Source organism: Camellia sinensis, unplaced genomic scaffold, assembly GCF_055761805.1.
Source record: "Camellia sinensis isolate YWXY unplaced genomic scaffold, ASM5576180v1 Unanchor3, whole genome shotgun sequence".
In the NCBI taxonomy this organism is placed as follows: Eukaryota; Viridiplantae; Streptophyta; class Magnoliopsida; order Ericales; family Theaceae; genus Camellia; species Camellia sinensis.
The window spans coordinates 8,438,487-8,463,073 of NW_028129178.1; the positions used below are offsets into that span (position 1 = coordinate 8,438,487).

A 24,587-nucleotide genomic window follows, 5' to 3' on the forward strand; every position below is an offset into this window, starting at 1 on the left:
ATCTCAATGTCATGTATTCTTTTCTTTTTTTTTAATCAATAATTATATGGCAGGTAACAATTGGATTACATTAAAATAAAAGCTCTTGCACCAAATGAAAAAATATATATTATAAAACACAGTGAAAAACAAGGTCATATAAATAGTTTATGTTAAAATTAAACAAATTTCTAAATCTAACGTGTACGATTATTTATCATTGTTTTTTAATGGTTAAAATATAATTATTTGTCATTATTGCTGAGGTTACATTAATTTATTTGTCATGACTTAGTCAAGAAATTAATAAAGAAAGTCCAAAGATGATAAAGAGAAGTGTACAAAACAACTACTCCCTTCCTTTTGGATTGGTGACCCTTTTTCCTTTTACCCCACTCGCTGTGTCGCTGTTATTGATTGGTTCCAATTAAACACAAACTTGGCTTCAAAAATGGCACACTTGCTTTTGATTTTCATGCTTTCTCTTTTGATAATTGCTTGTTCATCTAAGCTCGTACTCGATCACACTGTGGTTGAATCTCTCCCAGGATTTGAAGGACCCCTTCCCTTTGAACTCGAAACCGGGTGGGTGGGTGGGTCAACTCAGTATATTTCATTCATATAGTATTCTTTTTCTGTCTTTCTTTGTGCATGAATATATAGTGGATTAATGTTATGTATTGTGTATACATGTATGTGTCAGGTATGTGGGTGTGGATAAATTAGAGGATGTACAGCTTTTTTACTACTTTGTTAAGTCTGAATCCAACCCCAAAGAGGACCCTCTGGTTCTTTGGTTGACAGGAGGCCCAGGCTGCTCTGCTTTCTCTGGTTTCGTTTATGAAATAGGTAAATCTTTCATTTCCAACTTCACTTTTTCTCTTTCCTCAAATCCTTGTATTGTATTGGGGAATTACGTATAGATAGGAATTGAGGAAAAAAATTACAAACACATGACGGTGTAAGTGTATCCGTGGTGGGATGGGTGCAAATCAAAGGCTGTAAGGGTAGAAGTGTCACATAATTTTTTTTCCCAACTTTCACCTATTGTATTTCCCCTTTCCAAAACAACAGTGATGATCGATTTGGGATTTACTTGTTTACGGATGGATGAACCGCAAAACATCTGTATTATTATGGCACCCACCCACCCAACAATACTCTGCATATCATTATTTAGATTGACAGCCATATCATATGACCTCAAAAATTAGATAACAACTTTCCTTCACACATCTCTAACGTTTCCTCAAATGTTTTATTATATTTAAATTTAATAATTTTTTTTTTTTGGCTCCAACCATGACATTAAACACAAATCAAAGAAAGGCGAGACCAAATTTTTAATCAAATCAAGGAAGCATTTAATCTTTCACATAATTTCACAAGCGATCGCTGGTAAATGACTAGGTGGATGACTGGCTTGGGGAAGTTTTGTTGAAAATTTTCTCTCGGCCGGATGACCGGCAAGATTTGATGAAACGATTGAAATGCAACATATCAGATCAAACTTTTACTCAAATTTTTATTCAAATTTGATGAAAAGTTTGAGTAAGTGTTGAGATGCTCTTACGTGCTTTGTTTATTGGATTATATAAAAAAAAGTAGAGTAAATTACACTTACCTTCCCTGAAGTTTCTGACAAATACAAGGATCTCTCTTGTGATTTCAATAATTATAAAAACATCTTTTACTTTTGCTGGCAATATCAAGATTCTCCTAATCCGTTAATTTAGCATAAATGTTGTCACTTGATTATCCAAAATGACCATATTGCCCCTTTGAATTGAGCGACAATAGATGAAAATTACTTAATCAACCAATAAGCTATTAAAATAAAAAATTTCATTCACCTCCCCTGATGTTTTGTATATATATTATTAAAGATCAATGCATATTTTACATTAACGCAATAATAGTTTAATATAAGACCCTAATAATTAATACAATACTTAAAAGACTTATAAACAATTAAAAATTTATTAATTTTAATTAATACATATATTATTTAAATTTATTTTATTTTTCTTTTTTTTTTAGTTGAAACAATTGGATTAATTTTTTTCCACTAATTTGTCCTACTTATTTATTCATATGTAAGAAAATTATTTATCCCTAAATTGTTAAGATATTATTAACAATTTTTAATTTTTATCTTTGAATCATTAAGTTTCTAGTCGATGCATATTTAAAAAAATGCAAGTTATTCTTACATGATTAAAAAATTAAAATATATATATATATATATATATAAGTAAACAAAAATCTAATCACCTCATAATAAATTAAAATTAGTTAATAGGGAATAAAAGATTAAGAAATCATTTGAAAATAATAAACAATTCAAAAAAAATTCATTTTTTTACACCTAAAATTAAAATTAATCTTTACTTGAATGGAGAAATTATTTGAGAATACTAAAGTACTTAATTAATTTGTTGTATAATACTTAAAATATATTTCTCCATCTTTATTTTTCTCATTTAAACTATTTTTATTAAATTAAATCTTAAAGTTAATTTCTCACATTCATTCATGGTTAGGTTTTTACTTTATTTTTTAATTTCTCACATTTATTTTGTTATATTATTATTTATAGCGAAGTGTTATTATTTGAATTATTTAATTTTACTTCTTCCGTATATCTAGTACTCATATAACTTTATTGACAAAACTAAGAAATCAGACTCTAATATTACGCAATGAAATAAAATACCCTCTAAAGAAGAAAATATAAATGTAATTTAATTTGTCCTATTAAATATATATGAAATTATTATTTATTTTTCATAATTTTTTAAAAATATAAATATAATTTCTTGAATCTATTTTTTTCCACAACAAGTTTTTGAATTTTTATAAAAATAAAATAAAATAAAAATTCAACCATTAATGAAGGTGAGAACTTAATTTTAAGATTTAATTTAATAAAAATAGTTTAAATGAGATAAATAAAGATGGATAAATAGATTTTAAGTATCATACATACCAAATTAATTGAGTATTTTATTGTTCTCAAATAATTTCTCTATGTAAGTAAAGATTTATTTTAATTTTAGCTATAAGAAATGACAAATTGTTTGAACTGTTTATTATCAATTTATTCTCAAATGATTTTTTGATATTTCAATCCCTATTAACTAATTTTAATTAATTGTGAGGCAATTAATTTTTTTTACTTCTATTTTTATTTTTAATTTTTTTTAATCATGTAAGAAATATTAACCTGTATTTTTTTAAATACAAATCGACTATAAGTTTAATGACTCAAAAATAAAAATAAAAATTTGAGAATAATATATGATTGAGAAAATATAAAATAATAATTTGTTTTACCTATGAATAAATAAGTAATACAAATTGTAGGTTATTTATGTATTACTTTAAATAAAGAATAAATGCATTACTTTAAATAAAGAATTTTAGGTTATTTATGTGATGTGAAATAAGATTTATATTAAATTTTTAGGATATTATCTAACATTAATTTTAGAGAGATTATATTTTTAAGTATTTTATCAATAATTTTTTTTTTTGGGTCTTAAATGATTTAATAATGTCTTGACAAGTTAAAGATTTTATTTAATATTGCATGAAATTTAAGAATTTTATTAAATAATGATAAAATATGTATGAATTTTTAATAATATATATGTAAAATCTCAAGAAATGTGAGTGAAATATCTCATTTGAATAAATGAATCCATTAATGGGTAATTTCGTCATTTTTTATATGACATCTGCATGACATCAGTAAAGTATGTTAAATAGCTTAATAGTGAGAGAATCTTGATAATAGTTTCAAAAGTAAGAGAGATTAATGTCATTATTGAAACTACGGGAGAAATTCTTGTGATTGTCAAAAACTTTAGGGGAGGTAAGTGTAATTTATTAAAAAAAAAATAAGTGGAAGCTGTTAGTAGGGATTGTAGGAAGGAAGTAAGGGTGGCAGTTATGGATAGTAGGTACTAACATTGGTTGTTGTTGGTGGTGAGGCAGAGACGGATAGGCATGAGGGGAGAAAGGAGATGAAGGTGTGACGAGGTATGTTATGTATGTAATTTTTCATCTCTCAAGTAGCTGAGTTAAAAAATTAAGATGTAGTTTAAGTTAAAAGGTTTTTGGGATCTAAATAAGTATAATTTTTATTTTTAACGAAAAAATATATAAAAAAATAAAGAGATAATATGACTCAGAAAATATAAAAAGATAAAAATATATATATATATATATATATACTTTTGTTAGAATGCCAAATAATGCCTTAGTTGATAGGAAAAAGTTAGGGATCATGAAAATTTTTTCATGAAAATGCTCATAAAAAATTTATAATCATTGGATTACTTTGATTAGTGTGTGGTACTTTATTTTAAGTGTAATTTAAGGGTCACAAAATTTCATGATTATTTTCATTAAAGGTTTTTCATGATACCTTGTAGTTGATATGTCAACTAGTTATTAATTATCCGTAAATTTGGGGTGTCACGAATGAGCTGTGAATTAAATGCAAATTGTAAGTATACCATACTCCAGGCCTTCGTCAAACTAGATAGATGCTATTTGGTCCGGTGAGTTCATTTTTTGATTTCAATAATATAAATTGTTTATATTTTAGGTTTCGTTGAAATATCATTATTATAAAATAATTAAATCAATTGGATAACAAAAACTACATATTCAAATTAATTTTGTATAAAATAAAAATAAAAATAAACGATTCATATAAAATTGATCTGAACACGTATTTTTTGTTATACGATCGACTTGTCCTTTTGCAAGAATAATATACTCAATAAATTTTAAAATATGAACTATTTACATTATCAAAATATGATCCAAAAATCAACTTGATAGACCGATGGACTGTCAGTCCAATGAAAAACGAGAAATATGTATATACATGCTATATGAATGTAATTCCATTCCAATGTTGCTTGTCCAATAGCATAAGGTCATTCTGGCAGTTCAACACGATTATTGATCAATAAAAGCAGTCATGATTGTTCGAATGTTTTTTTTTTTTTTCTTTAAATCTCCCTCCACTTGTTGACATTTTTTTTTCCCCCCTTTCTCATAATGAAAAATAGGAATTAATTGTTCATATTAAAATTTAATAGAATTCAATAATAATTCTAAAAGTAAAATAGGACTTAATATATGCACGCTTTTAGATACATCTAAAAATTAGGTATATTTAAAAAATAAAAAATAAAAAATAAAAAATAAAAAAATTAAAAAGTTAGAAAATACTAATGTTTGAAAATCAAACCAAAGAAACCCCCAAGAAAAGAGAAAATAAATAATAAGTTCTATTTTACTATTAAGATTATTATTGAATTTTATTAATTTTTAATACGAACAATTAAGTCCTATTTTTCATAAAACATTCCTAACAAGTTCATTCTTCTATAATGATATATGCTATCCCAATTTTATCCCTCATTTAATATGAACAATAATTTCATAAGTATTTTTAATCTAAGCAAAATTATATTTTTTTAATTGTAAAAAGTATGATATTTATTAAAATATTATAAAGCACAATGAAAAAATCATCAATAAATTTTATTTTATTTATTATATCAAATTTCAATTGACAAACTTGCTATATTTTCTTTTTTATTTTATAAATTCTTATAAAAAAATTCAATTATTCATAATAAAAAATAACGATCAATTAGTACATATTAACTTGTATTTGGGAGAGGAAAGATTGGATACATACCAATCATTGGCATAGTGCTTTATAGTCCTGTTTGGTAGGACTTATTTTCAGTTTATTTTAGCTTTTAGCTTAATTTAAGCTATTTTGATGTGTTTGGTTCAGCTTAATAATACAGCTTATAGTTTTTTGTAAGTCAAAAATCAACTTATTCTTTGAGCAGGGGAGGAGAAGCTTAATTTATAAGTCAAAAATCAGCTTATGTTCACAGTTATAAGTTATAAGCTGTTAGGCTATAAGTTATAATCACTTTCCCACAGCTCTACCAAACGGGGCCATAGTGGTTGCCTCAAAACTTGAACTTATAATCTCAAGGTTATTAGGCCAAGGTTTCATAATAGTATATTTTATTTTAATTTTATCTTTCATTAAAATATGAACCAAAAAATTCATAAATAATTTTAATTTATTTAAAATTTTATGATAATAATATTTTTAATTGTTGAATTAAATGAATTTTCATAAACAAAAACATAAGTATATGATTCATCAACTATCTCATGCATTAACCACAGGGTGGTTGGCCTAGTGGGTGACGACTAGGGTCTGGAGGTTTGCTCCCTCCCAGGTCTCAAGTTTCGGAAGGTTTGTTCGGGCCGTAAGGACTTAGTTTGGTGCACGTAAATTGGCCAAGAATACCTTACATAACCAAAAATAAAAAAAAATAAAAAAAAACCTATCTCATGCATTGAGAAATATATAAATTTGCCATAGTATTATTTTTCAAAACTCTTTAGAAGATTAACAACTTTTTAAATTGTTTATACTATATAAAATTTATAATTGGGAATAATAAAAAATGACGCATTTATACTAAAGTTTTTTGATCTAATTGTTACTTATATTTTTAATTTTCATTAAGTTAAAATTATTTATAAATTTTTGTTTATATTAAAGAAGAAGGGTAAAATTAAGATAAAAGACATCATTATGAAGTAATAAATTTTTAAAAAATATTTTATAACAAATAGAGTTCAATTGTCCATATTCGAATCCATGCAACTCAATAATAAACAAAATAAAATTTATTGATTATTTTCCCTACTATTTTCTCGTTGGTGGGACCATGACCATAAACTAGCTCGATGGTTTGACCATGACTGTAAATTGGTTTGTTGGTCCAACTATGGCCGTAAATTGGCTCGTCTTAATGGGAGAAATCCTAGTCAAATCTTAGCCATACATTGACTCTTCTCATTTAGATTTGGCAATACTATAAATACGTTATTTATTAATTTATTTGTTTATTTTTATTATATTATCTTTTTATTTTTTTTTTATATCTTTTTGTAATGAATAAAAAATCAACTTATAAGTTATATCCAAAACAATTCTTAGAGTTTGGAAATTGAATATTTTAATTGATTTTTTTAATTTTTTACGAAAAAATACACAAAAAATAAGGAAAGTTATGTAATAACTTGTAGTGACTATTTGATTATACTAGTCACTTCCCAAACAAGGCCTTGAATCACAAAATTACCAAGCACTAGAGGTGCAAAAATAGCTTGCGGACTATGGACGGCTCGAAGCCTGCCCGTGATTGGGAATGGGCCCGGCCTGGTTAGGCTCAAACTCGAGCCTAGTCCGGGACCCTAGGCCTGGGCTTGGGCTATCATTTTGGCATGGCCCATAGCCCAATCCATCGGTCCGCTTAAGGACCACTCAAAACCCGACCTGAGGCCCAGCCCACCTGAGGTCCAGTGTCATTTTTAGTAAAAAAGAATAAACTTTTGGTGGAAAAAATTGAAAAACATAAAAATGTTTAGGCCCTCCTAGGCCTAGGAACGCTAGCATGGCCAAAGGCCCGGATTGCCCAAGGCTCAAATGTCCTTAGGTCTAGGCCTGGGACTAATTTTCTAACCCGTGGGCTAGCCAGGCCCCGTCTAAATTGTGGCAAGAGCCCACGCGGCCCAACATGGGTCTGCCTGAGCCCGGGTTGAGCTAAATTTACACCCCTACCAAACACACATACCCACACCCATGTTGACCATATCATGTGAGAAGTTTGATAGAAATTTTCATAAAACTTTTTGACCTATATCATTTTTGTTTGATTTTATCACAAATCTCTTTTAGACCTTGGGTTTGGCCCAATGATCTTGTAACCACACTTTAAAGTGTAATGAGATAAAAGATTGCAGATTCGAGTTGATAGAAAAACAGTGATTTCTTTAATTAGAATTTGACTTTACTAAAAATTTCAAATCTCTTGCACTTTCATGCACTTACACCTTGTGTGCGCCATACTGTGTCGGCTATCTCTGTTAGATTTTTTGAGAACCAAGAACTGTCTAAAAGTGAAAATTTTCGTTATTTAAGGTCGATTATCACAACGGCAGGGGAGATTGATGCGAATGTGACTCATAGGATTAAGGTAGGATGGCTTAAGTAGAGAAGTGAGTATGAGATACTATGCGATAAATGAATACTCATTAGACTAAAAGGTAAGTGATGGGCCATTTCACACACCAAAATTAAATACTAAATTGTACCAAATTCCTTAGAATAATAGTAAGTCCAAATATCGATCCACAATGACAATTGTGAAATTAAACTAATTTAAATGATAAATTCCTAAATTAATTTTGATAAAAAAGATGGTTGTTCATAACATAATAATAATTAAATTAAACAAGCGATTAAAATTGAAATTGAAATTACTGATTGTGGAAAAACCTAAGGTAATGAATTCACCACTAGTTACATAAATAAAACTTCAATTTGAGACTCAATTATGTTACAGTTTGAACAGAATAATACTTCGCAACTATAAGCTCGAAGCATTTATCAAGAAAATCATCACATTCAATGTATGGACACGAACCATCTCAAGTAGTACATATCGTTTGCTCTAAACTAAGGTAGCGGCATGACTCGTCCCTCATAGTATGGTTCGTCTCATACCTTGAATATGAAATAATAGAAAATTATTGTATGGAAAGCATTCAACAATCACAAAAAGCAGAATACTTAAAGTAATAATAAAAAATATATGTTTGAAACTTCTTAAACATTATACAATTTGTTCAAACCTTTATATAATAAAAAAGAAAAGAGAAAACCTAATTACATAGCTAGGGTTTCATCAAAACCCTAGAAATGGGAGCCTGGCCACTCATGAAGGAGTGAGAAGAAGTGGGGGAAGAAAAACCCTCTATGAGAATTGGCTTTGAAGATTGAGAATCACTTTTTTTTCCAAACCCTAGCCGCCTCTTTTTCTTTGAATTTTTCAGAATCCTATTCCAGCCTATTTTTTGTATTTTTATACCTCTGCTGTCTTCCAAACAGGTTTAAAACAACGACACAATTTTAGAGGTACGGCCGCACGTGCGAGAGTGGTCACCGCATGTGCGGGAAGGGGTGCCGCACGTGCGGGAAAAACCCTACGCGCGTACGAGAAGCTGAGGCTCCGTTTGGTTGCGAGGTATAGGCCGCACGTGTGGGAATAGGTCTCTACACGTGTGGAAAGCAATTTTCTACTCATTTTATGCTCCCACTGTGTACAAACCTAATTGACATTAAACATGCATAAAATGTATAGTTTGTCAAGCAAGTAAAGTTAGAAAGATCCTAATTAGCGGTCTCAGTGTTGCACAATTCGACCTTGATCAATAAGTTCTATAGAATGACTATTAGACCAGTAATATTGTATGGGATGGAGTGTTAAGCAACTAAAAAACAACATGTAAATAAGATGAGTGTTGCTGAGATGAGGATACTAAGATAGATGTATGGCAAAATTAGACAAGATAGAATTAGGAATGAATGTATTTGGGAATGGGTAGGAGTAACACCGATAGAAGATAAGTTGACAGAAAATCAATTGAGATAGTTTGGTCATATTCAACGGGGACCAACATAAGCAGTAGTGAAGAGATGCGATGCAATGACGATAGATGGAAGTGTTAGGAGATCGAGTAGGTCTAGATTAACATTGGCTAGTGTTGTGAATAGAGATATAGATCTACTTAATTTGACTAACGAAATGACCTTTGATAAAGTTGCGTGAAGAAGAAAGATTCATGTAGCCGACCTTATTTTATGGGACTTAAGGTTTGGTTTTGGGTTGATTATCTAATGATTTATTATATTTAATTTCATAGAACAATATTTGAATTTTTAAAATATTATCAAAATACAAAACTTAAATATGCTGTAATAATAGCCCATGCCTTGTACGGCCTTCTTAAACTAATATATATATATATATATATAAAAGAAGTGCTTACCTATTGTCGGTTCATCTTTTTTTTTTTTTTTTTTTTTTCCTCCTAATTTTGCCTTTTTATTTTAAATAATTTACTAATAGTGACCTATATATTAAGTGAATGTTTTTTTCGTAATTACGCAAACATTATTGATCAATTATAAAACATATATATATTTTATTTTTTAACAAATTACAAATACACCCATAAGGTTTGTTTAAAATATGAATCGGTCCTAGAATATTAGAAGTTGCAACTACCGTTTGTTATAAATTTTAATTTAACACAATAATAAATTTAAAATAAAAAAATATTCTCCTATGTAATAATAAATTATCAAAATTATTTATTAAAAAATATTTCTTATATCATTAAAAACTGTTAATTGACTTAATACTTTATTTATTAACAAAATGGTTAACTAAAAAAGATTTTTCATATCATTGAAAATTGTTAATTTACTTAATGATTTACTTATTAATAAAATTGGTCATTTATATATATATATATATATATATGTATTTTCTTTTGCTTATTTATTAGTTCAGTAAATTATCTTAGTAGTTTTTTTAGATGGGGGAATTATCTTGGTATTTGTTTTATATTTATCTGGTGAGAAAAGTTGCGCACTATTTTTTTTTTATATATAAATTCAGAAGAAATGTTAAAGACTTATAAATTCATTCAAAATGATATGACAATAGAATTGGAGTCTACATCATTAGGTGTATAACAAATTAAAAAATGATATATATCATACCATATAATTCTATCATATATCTAATGATTTATTCTATTCAATTTCATAGAACAATATTCTAATTTTTTAAAAATTATCAAAATATAAAATCCAACATATTGTAATAACACGGTTTTTTTTTTTTTTTTAAACTAGTATATATATAAAAATTTTGGCCCCACTAACATGCATATAATTTTACTTCAATCCTTCCAAATTCTAAATGATTTTACTTTAGCTCTTTTTGTACAATTTTTAGGTTCGTCACTAGCCGTGTATACATGTAAAAAAAATAATTAATCCTTAAGGTTCCGTTTGATTAGAAAGAAAATTTGATAGAAAGTGAAAGTAAAAGAAAATGAAGTGAAAGAAAATAAATAGAAAAGAAAATATATTTTATTGTAAGCATTTGATTAAGATGAAAAATTTGTAAGAAAAAGATAGAAAAATTTAAAAGTTTAGTTATAAATAACTCACACATTCAATTTTTCTTGTGTCTTTTGCAAGAAATAAAATATTAGTTATAATTGTACAAGAAAATTAGTTTGCTTATACTTTTCACCACTTTCAAATTAAACAAACTCATAGAAATTAAATTTTTTCCACTTCTTTTTTTTTTTTTTTTTTTTTTTACCTATTTCATTATAAAGCCTAAGGGATTTGTGTTCAGTGAATAGTGCAAAAAACAAAGAAGGAAACAAAATTGAAGGAAATCAAAAAGATTAAAAAAAAAAAAAAACAAAAAAAGGTGCCCAATTGATTTGAATTGGTGATTTATTGAGAATATATAATGGCTTAACTAATTTGCAGGTCCACTAAATTTCGAGGCCAACCAGAAAGAAGGGAGTTTGCCTACTTTAGTCTTGAATCCATATTCATGGACGAAGGTAGATAGAATACACGAAGCGTGAGGCTATTATTGCCATACTAGTTTTATACGCTGTAAAGAGCAACTATATATACTATCTAATGCATTAAAATATTATATGTTACCCTAACATCAACCATAGTTTGTGTAACAAAAAAAAAAAAAAAAAAAAGATTTAGTAATAATAATAACATATTTCAACATATTTATCTTCAAAAAAATAGATAGCCTATTTTTAAAAGCATATTTGGTATTTTTTTTTAAAGATAAATATGAAGATATAACGTAATTGTGATTTTATGATAAATTTTATTTTATTTTTTTATAAATGATCTACACACAGGGGCTCACTTAAAGAATGACTCCTGATTGGACTCAACAACAATGTCCAGTCCATTTCATTTCCAAATGAGATAGATGGGAGATGAATTTGTGAGAGGAAAAATGAATCCCACAATGAGATCCACTTGTCCTCTCGCAAAAAATTTGGACTAAAAGTCCAATTGATGGGAGAGAAGTGTTTCATCCAATGATTATGTGCATGAGCACATACAATAACATTAATTTGATCATGGTGCAATGATAAATATCAGGTGGCGAGCGTAATCTTTATAGACTTACCTGTTGGTACTGGATTCTCCTACGGAATGACATCACTTGCTTCTCAATCTTCTGATTTGCAATCATGCGACCAAGCCTATGAATTTCTCAAGAAGGTAACTTTTTAAACTATCCAATAAAAGCAATATGAAACAATGCTTTAGAGTGGCTTTTGGAGAGTAAATGAAGAACAGTCCATTGCATAAACCAGTTGTACTTTCAAAATTTAAAAAAACTATACATACACACAATCTTATTGTTTTGAAAACTTTTTGCAGTGGTTGATTGATCATCCAAACTTCCTCTCAAATCCAGTTTACGTGGGTGGAGAGTCATACACAGGCATTACTATTCCAATTATAGTTCAACTAATATCAAATGGTAAGAAAGTAAATGATGGGTAAGAGAAAATTTCCGAAAATTCTATTGGTATAACTCTACAATTTGCTGCTAACGTATACACTGATATGTGTAGTCAGAAAACTAAAAAGCGTATCTAAGTAATTCAAGGTCAAGTTTGGCAACTCTTAAAAAATTCAAAAAGTCAAAAAGTCACTATCCTATTTAAATCATATCATCTTATTTAAGTCACATCACCTCTCTAACACATCACTTCAAACCCCAACCAAAACCCAACTCATATTTGATAAAAAGTTAAAAAGTGCACTTATTTAGTCTTCCCAAACTTGGCCTAATTATACAAATAAAATTCTCATATTATATATGAAATGATGTATGATATCTTTAAACGTTATTTCACTTTAAAAAATACAAAAAAGTACATTGAAAAGCATGAATATTTTGTAGTGTCTTTATATCTCCTTAGACATAGGATTAGATAAATTAGACACTTTAGACAAATATCTGCACTAGACACAGGCTGGCTCTGGTCCAAGGCAAGCAAGGCTGCCGCTTTGAGCCCCTTAATTTTATTAAAATTTAAGGACCTCAAAATAGTTTTAGTCAATGTAATATTAATAGTCCAAAACTGAAGGCCCAATCCAATATTCTTTTACTTCACAACACAGATGACTAAAGGCCAAAACAAATTTCGGGGTTCAAATTTAAATTATAAAATATATTGGATAAAACTTGCAAATAAGAAATCTTTTTACCACTTAACAGGTTCCACAGTGTATTCTCTTCTCCCATAGACACAATCTGACTCTTGGTTCTGAAAGTCCATCGATTAAGGGGTAAACCGTAGGTCATATATTCCGTCAGCCTTGGCCCCCAAAAAACATAGGACTGGCCCTGATTCGACACTCGTACGTACGTGATTCCATATAATATAAATATATGTTCAAATTGGTAAAAATTAAACTTTGTAACAAATTAATACTATTTAAAAAATTTAGGATTTAAATAATTAAAAAGTTTTGGTTTAATTTATTATTGAGGTCAAACTTTGGAATTTTTTTATTCATTTATTTTTTTTTTTGTAATTTCTGAAAAAAGAAAAAAGAAAAAAAAAAAAAAAAGACTCGACAGTAATTTGAAGAACAATGGTGATTAAGAGCTCTAATAATATAGCTCTAATCAGAGCACTAGTGACGTGGCAACCCTAAAAAAAAAAACAAAAAACAAAAACAAAAGTCAAAACATCAAATCACGCGGTGGGACCCACAAGTTAGAGCTCTTTTAGAGCTCACAACTTATTGTCTCAATCATTTTTCTTTGAAGAAGGGGTTGATCAAGTGTACTGTATGGGGAGCAAATATTCCGGCAAGCCCGTACTCCTTTCTTCCGAGCTCCGTCTTTGCCCGATCACCTGTGAGCCAATAAGGGTGAGCTACCCGGCGGTGTGTGGCCGGAAAAACCCTCCGACGACCAAGTTAGTACACACCTTAGGATAGAGAGAGAGAGAGAAGAGTGTTTGAATGTAAGAATTCCTTACCCAAGTGTTCGTCTGTTCGCGTATGGGGGGCGCAGACATGCTTATATACCCTCTGCGCCCCATATCCACTCCCAGTCATCTCCTAACACGTGGCTTCGCTATCCCATCTGTCAGCATAAACCATGCTGAACACCACCTAACCCAACTGCCAGCCCACTCTACTGGGAGCTCGGCAGCCGGGCTGCAGCTTCTCGGCTGCTAACAGCCATACTGCACTTCAAGACCAAGTGCTTTCAATAACCGAGCTTCGTTTCAGCCGTGCTCGACTGCATTCCGGCGACGCCGAGCACGGAATTGGTCATTCCGGTCAACCAAAGGCCTTCCTGCCGAGCTTCAGGCACGAATCTTCACGCCGAGCTATGGGTGCGCGCCTTCCGACCGAGCAACGCACGAACCATGAAGCCCTTCTAGGCCGCGGACGTCTCAGCCGAGCTCTCACTTGACCGGCTTTCATACCAAAGAGCCCAAGTAGCTCGGCTCCGCAGGCCCTTTGCCATTACTGAGCAAAACCACGGCACAATCCTGAAGCCAAATACCTCGGCCCAATCTTGTTTGGCCGAAACTAGATCATAAATCTCCCTCTCATGTACTGTGTTGCAATGCAGGAAACGAAGCAGGCATTAAACCACTTATCAATCTCAAGGTTTGTACCTCTTTCTCTTTGTATCTTTTTTCTGTTACAATAACTAGGCCACTTTTAGATTGTATCTTTTGGATTTTTTTTTTTTTAATTTTATTTTTTTGGGTGAGCTGGATAGTATCGTTTGGGTTGATAGAAGCATGAGAATTAAAATTTTAATGCTTCACAAAGTTACAAAGTGTTTTGTTGTGATTCTAAAGGAGTGGGGCAAATTATGTTAGTAGTTTCTATTTGGTTTTATAATTTTAATTGGTTTGATTTTGATTCTGAATTTTACCTCAATTTGGTTTAGCTGATTTTCACTATTCACATTATTTTATGAAAAATGTGTACACGAGTGGAATGTCTCTTGCTTTTATGATTGTAAATTTGATCAATTCAAAGAGTAAACATCAACCAATTCAGTGATAATTTTCGTAAAAAATCATAATGGCATTGTAAATTGAATCAAATTGATATAAAATCTAAAATTGAATATCAAGATTGAACCAATTGAAAGTGTAAGTGTCAAAATGATACAAGAGTTGACATAAGGATTACTAGTGTAATTAAAAAAAATACATATATATATATAATTTTCATATATAATGATACATTTATGAAGATAAATTTGTTTACAAAAATGATATTGACACATAATTCTTGTTATTTATTTATTTATTTATTTGCATAAATTATGAATAATTTTTCTCATTCTGAAATGGTTTAGGGATACCTACTTGGCAACCCAGTTACAACTCCTGATGACAGCAATTATGCAATTCCATTTGCTCATGGAATGGGACTTATTTCAGACGAACTCTACGAGGTGCTTTAATACTTCGAAATAAATTCAATCTCTCTTTTAGAATCTACTCAAATATCTTCATTTAATGTTATTTCATCAGCAATTATCACAAATCACAATTGTCCCAAATATTTTTAAATAAAATGTTGATCAAACTAATACTCCTCCTCATATGTGACGTTGTTTCATAGATAAAGATAATAGACTAAACAGATTGAGTGCCTAATGGAAAAGGTAATGAAAGAGATCGTGAAATACCAACACTTTGAAAGAAAAATGCTTGGGACCTCTAATTAGAGGTACCACTAGTGATGTGGTAGTGGGTCCCACCCACTGCCACATTAGTGCTGTGTCTTGGTTTTTTTTTTTTTTTTTTTTTTTTGCCTTTTCCACCTCATTAGAGGTGTGTTTAGAGCCTCTAAATTAGAGGTCTCTAGCATTGCCCCACTTTGAAATATATGCCGTAGCGGTGTCAGACAATGAGATAAATATGGGACATGCCAATAGGTGTCCTGATATTTAATTAATTTGTTTTCGAGCAAACATGTTGGGGATACACCAATTAAATCCATTTTTCTTTGTTGTTAATGCATTTGATGGAGGTTAGATTTTGAATGGTTATTACTTTTTATTTGGATTTAAATAATTAATTGTCCATCTATAAAAGAAGACATAAATGATAAGAGATAACGTAAGAGTGAGATTTATTTTTAAATATCAAATTGGCCTTAATTTTTGTTAATTTTAATTATTTGTGGATGATATTAATTTTATAGCAATTAAAAATATATATAATATTTTTTTGTTGTCGTGTTCCTCTTGTGTTTGAGTCCTTATTTTTTTGACAAGTTAAATTACACTAATCTCCCTTGAGATTGGGGAAAAAAAAATAAAAAAAAATACAATAAATCCTATAAATTTGGCATAATTTCTGATAACTTGATATTTGGCCCAAATGACTGTCTAATTCACAAGACTAATCCCACCGTCCATCTGTGGTGGTCCCAATTAAAGTCAAGGTAAAGCCTCGTATAGATTGGCTCCTCCAATAAATTGTTTGTACCTAAGAGGTCTTCAACCTAAAACTTTGGAGGGAGCATACCCCCAAACCCCAAGCCCCAAGATTGACCACTAGGCCAATCATTTATGCTGTGTTTGGTTGAGGGATTTGAGATGAGATTTGGAAAGGGAAAGGAAAAAGGTGTGTGAAACTATGTGAAATATAGACATGATTTATTCACATTTCACCTACCTTTTCCATTTTCCTTTCCAAATCCCTTCCTAAATCCCCCAACCAAACACAACATTAAGGTTACAAATTTGACATAATTACATTGAATTCCCTTAAGATTGTAATTCATATAACGCTTGGCCCCCTTTTCATCAGATTAGCTGTATGAATGAAAAAAAATGATATTATCATCTTTTTCATATTGAAACATATATTTTACCTATCATTATGTTTTTATACCATCTGTATTAGTTTTGATCTCTTTAACATTACTAAAAGGGAGGTCTATATAATTATGTCAAAATTGTAAGACTTGTTCTAATTTCTCTAAAACTCAAGGGAGATTAGTGTAATTTATTCTTTTTGAAATCACTATATCGAATCTCCATGTCTGTATATATGTCCGTACTTCTTAGGACGGAGACCATATGTGAATTCTATTTTTCTAGTCATTGCAAAGAAGCTGTCAAGGAGAGTATTCGAATATAGATCCCGACAATACACGGTGTTTGCAGGATCATCAGGCTTACTCTCAGGTCAATATATTATATTCTATTCTACAAACCTTTCCATTACCTTATTGTGTGCCTTTTCTTGGATACTAAGTTGATAAAACTTCTTTGTTTGTTTTTGTAGTGTATTGATGGAGTTCTAAATTCTCAAATTTTGGAACCATCATGTGGTTTTGCTTCTCCAAAACCACAGGAATTGTTTAGTGAAAGAAGATATGTCGATGAGAAAAACATAGAGCTTGTTGTTCGTCAATCATCGCCTTGTGATTCTAGTCGTGTAAGCCCTCCTAACTTTTCCAATAATTTGCTCCCAATTTAGACTTAGCATGGTATATTGTTTAAAAAAATGAAAAATTAGTGGTAATATGCTATGGCATTAAGAAAAACAAATGGATTAAATTTTGATTTTAATAAGGTTTCATAAGCTATGGTCTATTCTGGATTCAAAATTTTATACCAATACCGACTGAATTGACTGAAATATTATATTTTGTGTTTTGACTTTTCAAATATTAGAAGATGAGTTATCAATTTTACACATTTTACAATAAAGGAGAATGACTTAATTAGTGAGGGATTCCCATGTAATTAATCCGGCCAAATTGAAGAACCGCAAAAATGGCTTTTGTCCAGGGCATGGTCTAGTGCGCTAAAGTTCAGTCTATCAAAATCTTTTTGAAGCTTAAAATATTAATGTTGGATCTGCCAATTGTAAGAGTAACTCCAATGGGGAGTTGAGTTACCATACCTATATTATAGCAGCCGGGTGCTTTAATGAAGCTATCATTGAAGTAGCTAAATTTTAGCATTGCTATCCTTGACAAGTATTCCATAAAGTAGGTGAAGAGCAGAAGGGCAAACCTCAACGGAAACCTTTCACCATGCCACATGTTTGGAGCAAGGTTGCCAAACTTTTACATTTTTGTATTATGGCATAGCTAAAATTTGACAATGACATTCAACATTGTTGATGCTCTAATATAGCATTTGAAATTGCGCTGATTTTATCCCAATGATCCCATATGTATGGTTTGATAAGGAGATTATCTTATGACTATTTGATTGACATCCTTGATTGTAGATCAATGCGTACAAACTGTCCTATATTTGGAATAATAATGATAGAGTTCGAGAAGCACTCCATATCCGAAAGGTACATTTGAAATTATTTCTTTAAAATAAATTTTTTAAATATAGCTATATTGAAAGAAGAATTCTTATTAGTTACAATGTAAAAGTATTGAGTGGATCGAGCGAAACATAATAGAAATTCAGAAATGTGGTAACTCAAAAACAAGTCATAGTTGAAGGGAGTTTATTATAATTTTTTCCTTTTTAAAATATCATTAGCTGCAAAAATAAAACATAAAGTGTTTTATAGTAGCCTACTTCGTATCATTGTGAACCAATGATATCGGTCATAACTGATACATATTTTGAATTGGCCAATACACATGCATTTTTTATTGGGTAAATCACATTTTAGCCCCCTCAAATATTGTTCCATATCGTTTTATTCTTTAAATTAAAATTGTAACACTTTAACTCCCTCATCTATTAGTTTTTGTCAATTTGGACATTTTTGACAAAAAATGCCTTTTTAGCTATTGGATAATTTGCAGTTTACCTTCTTGAACTGTCACCCAGTATCACTTCATTTTACCCCTCAACTAAAAAATGCTACATTTTTCCACCTTGAATTATAAATTTGTATCATGTAAATATTCTTTTAAGGACATGTTTCTTAAATAGATGACAATATTTTTATGTACCTCTAATTTAGATGCATTTAAAAAATAAAATATTTATGAATAAATCTAGCAAAATGTTCACTAAAGATAAAAGAAATACAAAAGTATACCCGTTTTAATTTTTTTTTTCTTATAATCTTTTTATCTTTTAGTTTTTCATCTTTTGTGAACTTTTTTTTTAAAGATTTTTCTTCACAAATATTTTAATTTCTAGGTGTATTTAAATTAAAGGCATATAAAAATTTAAGAAATTTGTTTTTGATTAAAATACGAAAAAGTTTTACTGAAAACAAAATAACTCAAAAACTGTTGTTGAGTTGAAAAACCAAAGTGTAGTATTTTTTTTGGTTGAGGGAGGTAAAGTGATAGTTTGTGATAGTTTAAGAGAGTAAAGTGTAATTTACCCCAATAGATGAAAGTGGACATTCGTCATTAAGGTCCAAATTGAAAAAAAATAATAATAAATGAGCAGGATTAACTGTTACAATTTTTAGTTGAGGGGGTTAAATGATATAGGCAAAGTGTAATTTGCATTTTTTTTTTTTTTTTGTTCACCGATTTGTTGAGATGTACTGATAACAGGGAAGGGGAAGGAAACATACATACGTCTATATTTAAAACTAGGGTAAAATTATACAAATGATCTTGGTAGTTTACACGATGTGTCAATTTGGTCCATGTTTTTTCAATTTGCTCAATTTTGCCCCTTAACTTAATAGGTTGTATCATTTTAGTCCAATAAAAAACAGTTGTTAAGTTTGATGGACGAAAAGTTTACACAATGTGTCAATTTGGTCCCTATTGTTTTAATTTGCTTGATTTTGACAGGGACTAGATTGACACATTGTGTAAATTACATGAACCAAATTGATACATAGTTTGACTTTCCAACCACCAAACTTAACAACTGTTATTTATTGGACTAAATTGATACAATCCGTTAAATTAATGGGCAAAATCAGACAAATTAAAATAATAGGAACCAAATTGACATATTGTGTAAATTGCAGGAATTATTTGTATAATTTACCCTTAAAACTATTTATAAGAAAAATAATAAGAGAATGAATTGTACTTCTTAAAATAGGGAAGCATAAAAGGATGGATGAGATGCAAGAAATTATCTTACACTAGCACAATTTGGGACAGTTTCCAATATCATGTAAATCTCAGCACTAAAGGCTACAGGTCCCTTATATACAGGTGAGATCACTATGTTTCTTGCATTAAACCAAGCTTTTAAGTCCAAAAAATATGGGTGCTTCCATTTACACACTATTTTGCCTCATTATACACATTTAAAAAGAGTGTTGTTAATAGCATTCACCAATCTTTGTTGGACCCTTATCTTCTTTGAACCCTCCTCTCAAAATTTAAAAATTTTCTCTTTTACTTTGAACATTGACCTTAATCCTAATTCTAGCATCATCTTTTTTTTTTTTTTTTTTTTGATCAACAAAGAAAAATTTCATTAACAGCATGAAATTAAAGGTACAGAAAGATGACATGTATCGAGAGAGATTCAGAAAGTACAAATTGTCCCTACTACTGCTACTCGCATCCATACAACTAACCCCTTGGCTGCACAATTTTTTTTTTTTTTTTTTAAAGTAAAAAATTAAGAACTTAACTAAAAAATAACATACATAAATCCCCACAAATTCAACCCACACAACCCAAAACCAAAAACCAGCACCAAAACACCCAAGCTGCTCCCGCATTCCTTTTTTTCAACAAATTAAAATTTTCTTTTTCAACACACATGCTGCTGCACACCTCTTTTCAACAAACCACACTCTAGCAGCATCTTTAACATTTGAAATCCTAATCCTAGCACCTACTTTCACTTTTAGCAGTTCTTCTCCCACATTTTTGCCACTCCTCAACCCGCCCCCACCATCCCTGCTAGTCCTACTTTGAACACCAACCTTAAATCTCAATTCTACTATCATTCTCATCATTTGAAACCCAAATCCTTAGCCTCTACCTTCAATTTCTACAGTCCATTCTCTATATGCCCGCCACCTATTAACCCATCTCCATCCAACCCAGCAGTTCTCAACACCATTCTTGCATTCTTGTCCCCCTTCCCATTATCATCTCCATCCAACCCAGCAGTTCTCAACACCATTCTTGCATTCTTGTCCCCCTTCCCATTATCATCTCCATCCGCACTTTCTTTCTACTCCTCCCATTCAACACTCTCCTGTTCATATTCATCATCTCTCAGCACCACCCAGTCTCCTTTTCTTCCCCTCTCATTTCTATAAGTCTCTCTCTCTCTCTCTGTGATGCATGCACGATTCCTCTTTCTCTATCAAAGGGGGTTGTGGAGAAGTGAGAAGGGGATAAGGATCATTAGGAGAGGAAGAAGAAGATAAAGAGGAGTTGGGAAGGGGCGGGGAAAGGTAGGGAAGGAAAGGGTTGGGAGAGGTGGAAATGGAGCTAGGGGTGGCATGGATGGAAAGAGACTAAAGGTGGAAAGGAGAAGTGAGGAAGGGTGGGAAGGGGTTGGAGGTCGTAGCCAGAGATGGTAGCAGTGGGTGGTATAGAATTAGGGTTAGGTTTGGAAGGTTAAAAATGAAAATAAAATTGGAATTTTATGATAAGGTAATAAAAACAAAAAATGAATAAATTATGTAGTGGATATCCAATATTCCAATCTTATATGCATCCCCCACCTCACTCTATCTCTCTACACCCACTCTCTTCTTGACTTTTCCACTCATTCCCTCATTCTCCTGCCTTTCCCACTCTTCTTATTCTCAGATCTACAAGAAGGGAAGTCTGAATATCTTAATCTAAGGTTTAAAATGAACCCCGAAATAGGTTCATTTCGCCACACAACAGCCGTTGTTGCGCAGCAGCATCTCAACTTTCTAATTTTTTGTCTACTTGGCTATGAGCGTTACAACATATTTTTTTTTTTTTTTTTATGATTTAAATTAGTTATTTTTGGGAAGTCTTAGTGTGTTGATCATCTACCAACAATAAAGAAGATTGATCTAATAAATTGTAACTATAAAATTTTATTATATTTATCTTAAAAAAAATAATATTTGAACAACAAAGGTTTATCATTAAAAGAACATACCACTTGCTTGAAATCATTACCTGTGGTTATTTTTCTGAAGGTAAATATGATGAAATTATATAATAATTATTAGATCAACTTAACTTTTCTCATGAATAATCTATATATAGAGAGACCTACCTAATGAATTATTTGGATCATCAAAGGACCTAAGGTAACTGGACATAACCAATATTTTGTTCAACTAGAGATAATTTGGTTCCAAAAAAATGTAATTAATACTTTTCAATTATATAATTTGATTCAAGTTTTTACTTTGATCCCTATTGTTTAAATTTGAACAATTTAGTCAATACATTTAAGTCATGTTTAAATTTAATTCTTTTGTCTAAATTTTCGTGTCTCGAAGTTATTAATTTTACCTTTCAATTGGAACGAAATAACCAAATTAAAACAAAAATTAAAGTGTAGAGTCTACATATTATTTAATTTAAAATAAAAAAAATAAAAATGAAATTTAAATCAATAAATTAAAATTGTAATTTCCCCTAATAATAATTAAGAAAGTTGGTTGTGTAATGATGGTTGAAGCAGTGGTGATCATGACATGATGGTTCCATTCTTGGGAACTCAAGCATGGATTAGGGCTCTCAATTATTCCATTGTTGATGAGTGGCGTTCATGGTGGGTCCAAGGCCAAGTTGCCGGGTAGGTTCAACTTTTGATATTCATTTTTAAAGCTTATTTAAAAGGTTATTTTATTTATTTGTTTATTTTTCATTGCCAATGTGTAGTTATACAAGGACTTACTCAAATTGGATGACCTTTGCCACCGTCAAGGTATGAAATTTCTCTTCACTTGTTTTCCATATTTTTCAAATGTGTTTGGTATCGTTTTGAAATTTTTTATTTTTGTTGTTCATGTTTTTGAAAGTAAAAGTAATAAAAAAATTGAAAAAATTTATCCCTTTCATTTTTGTGTAAAAACAGTTCTTAAAAATTGAGAAAATAATTTAGAAGTATTTCTAAAAAAAAAAGATGTTCTCAAAAATATTTTCAAGAAAAAAAAAAACAATTAGCCAAAAAGTTTTCTGCTTCAAATTTTTTTTTTCCTTTTTAATTTTAGAAGAAAAAAATGAAAATAGTACCAAACGTGAAGTATGCTCTTTTTGTTTGTTTGTTTGTTTGTTTGTTTACCTTCTTTGTATTTTTTATTAGGTCATTTTTATTTTTATCTCTTAAACTATCAATTTTTATTCTATTTCTATCAATTTCGTCTAATTACTTCTTAGAGTTTCTAATGTGAGGAAATGTTATCTAACTGGAGATGATTGTTCATTGAAAAAAAAGAAAGTTTTTCTTGACTAAAAGTAAGTCTACAAAAACTTAATGCTAAAAAAGCTAATTTATTTAGCACATTCTTAATTTTAATGATTTTTCTACCGACTTTTGAGTAGTTAAAAGTTCATTTTTTTGGCAAAACATGAATTAGTCAGGTGCGATATGGCTTTTTAGAAAAATAATTTTTTTTAACCAATTAGTTGGCTTTTAAACCATAGCCAAATGAAAAATAAATTAGTAACTGCTAAGGTTAACTTGATAGGTAAAAATATAATTTCAAAATTTAAACAATTTAAACCATACAAAGCAACACTCATTTTTCTTGCTTACTATTTTGAAATAAGGGGTGAGGCAGAATATGGGTATTGGGTTATGGGAAAGCCTATGGTGTGCATTTTTAAGGTGCATATCATATGCACCCTACCACAAATTGATGTAATTTTACTATGAAAATTCGTGACATCAAATATAAAATACGTAATTTCGTCACAAATTAGCGTAACAAAATGTGCAAAATTTTGCGATTCATGTAACAAAAGTTTGTGGTATGGTTATGATATTTTTTGTTACTCCAATTTGTAGTGAGATTATGCATTTTGTAATTGATATTACGAAATTTTGTGATAAAATTATACCAATTTATAATAAGGTACATGTAAAACAAGTGGTTAATTGTATGATTTAGATTTAGATTTTGCAGATTATAAAACTACCTTTTGTATGGGGGTATCAGGTTAGATTTCCACCACTATTAATTTGGACATTTTATCTTGTGGACCATATGAACTAAAATAAAAATAAATAAATAAAACACTTTATAGACTAAATAGATAAAATTAGATAAATAGATAAAATTAATAATTTTAAATTAAAATTAAAAAATAAAAATGACAATAGTTAGAACGATAGAAGAAAGTGAAATTAACCTCTCTTTTTTGTGTGTTAATAGGGAGGAGGACATACAGCTTCGGAGCAAAAGCCTATTGAATGTTATACTATGTTTGAAAGATGGATTTCTAATCAACCTCTATGATATATCAATCTTTTATCTACCCAAATAGGTGTGGCAAAACCCAAAAGTATGGTCACTTTGATGCTGCCAAAACTCTAATATGAGATATGGTCTTGTCTATGGATACAACTATTTTTATATGAACACGATTTTTTAAGGATGTAATGTTTGTTATTTTTCTATGACAAAGCAATCACTAGCATACTCGAAAAAAGACTCCAGTGGATCTAGAGATAAAATAAGGTACTCAGGTTAGATGTCTA

The 24,587-nt window shown here is 30.1% G+C and overlaps 1 protein-coding gene across 1 annotated transcript; it reads left to right on the forward strand.

The window, feature by feature from the left end:
- The first annotated feature begins 290 nt into the window (after window positions 1–290).
- LOC145816149 (serine carboxypeptidase-like 17) lies at window positions 291–24,587 on the forward strand. Its single transcript, XM_082912391.1, has 14 exons — window positions 291–564; window positions 683–828; window positions 11,462–11,538; window positions 12,113–12,235; window positions 12,398–12,500; window positions 14,622–14,659; window positions 15,366–15,464; window positions 17,124–17,210; window positions 17,311–17,463; window positions 18,268–18,339; window positions 20,025–20,140; window positions 22,566–22,679; window positions 22,766–22,811; window positions 24,262–24,587. Exons 1-14 carry the CDS (start codon window positions 431–433, stop codon window positions 24,343–24,345), a joined length of 1,392 nt encoding a protein of 463 aa, XP_082768517.1. The 5' UTR covers window positions 291–430; the 3' UTR covers window positions 24,346–24,587.

Bases quoted from the DNA above. Each gene is read 5' to 3' on its own strand.
- LOC145816149 (XM_082912391.1), top strand. From the start codon at position 431: ATGGCACACTTGCTTTTGATTTTCATGCTTTCTCTTTTGATAATTGCT. The intron at 12,236-12,397 runs GTAACTTTTTAA...AACTTTTTGCAG, and splicing joins CCTATGAATTTCTCAAGAAG to TGGTTGATTGATCATCCAAA. The intron at 12,501-14,621 runs GTAAGAAAGTAA...GTTGCAATGCAG, and splicing joins AGTTCAACTAATATCAAATG to GAAACGAAGCAGGCATTAAA.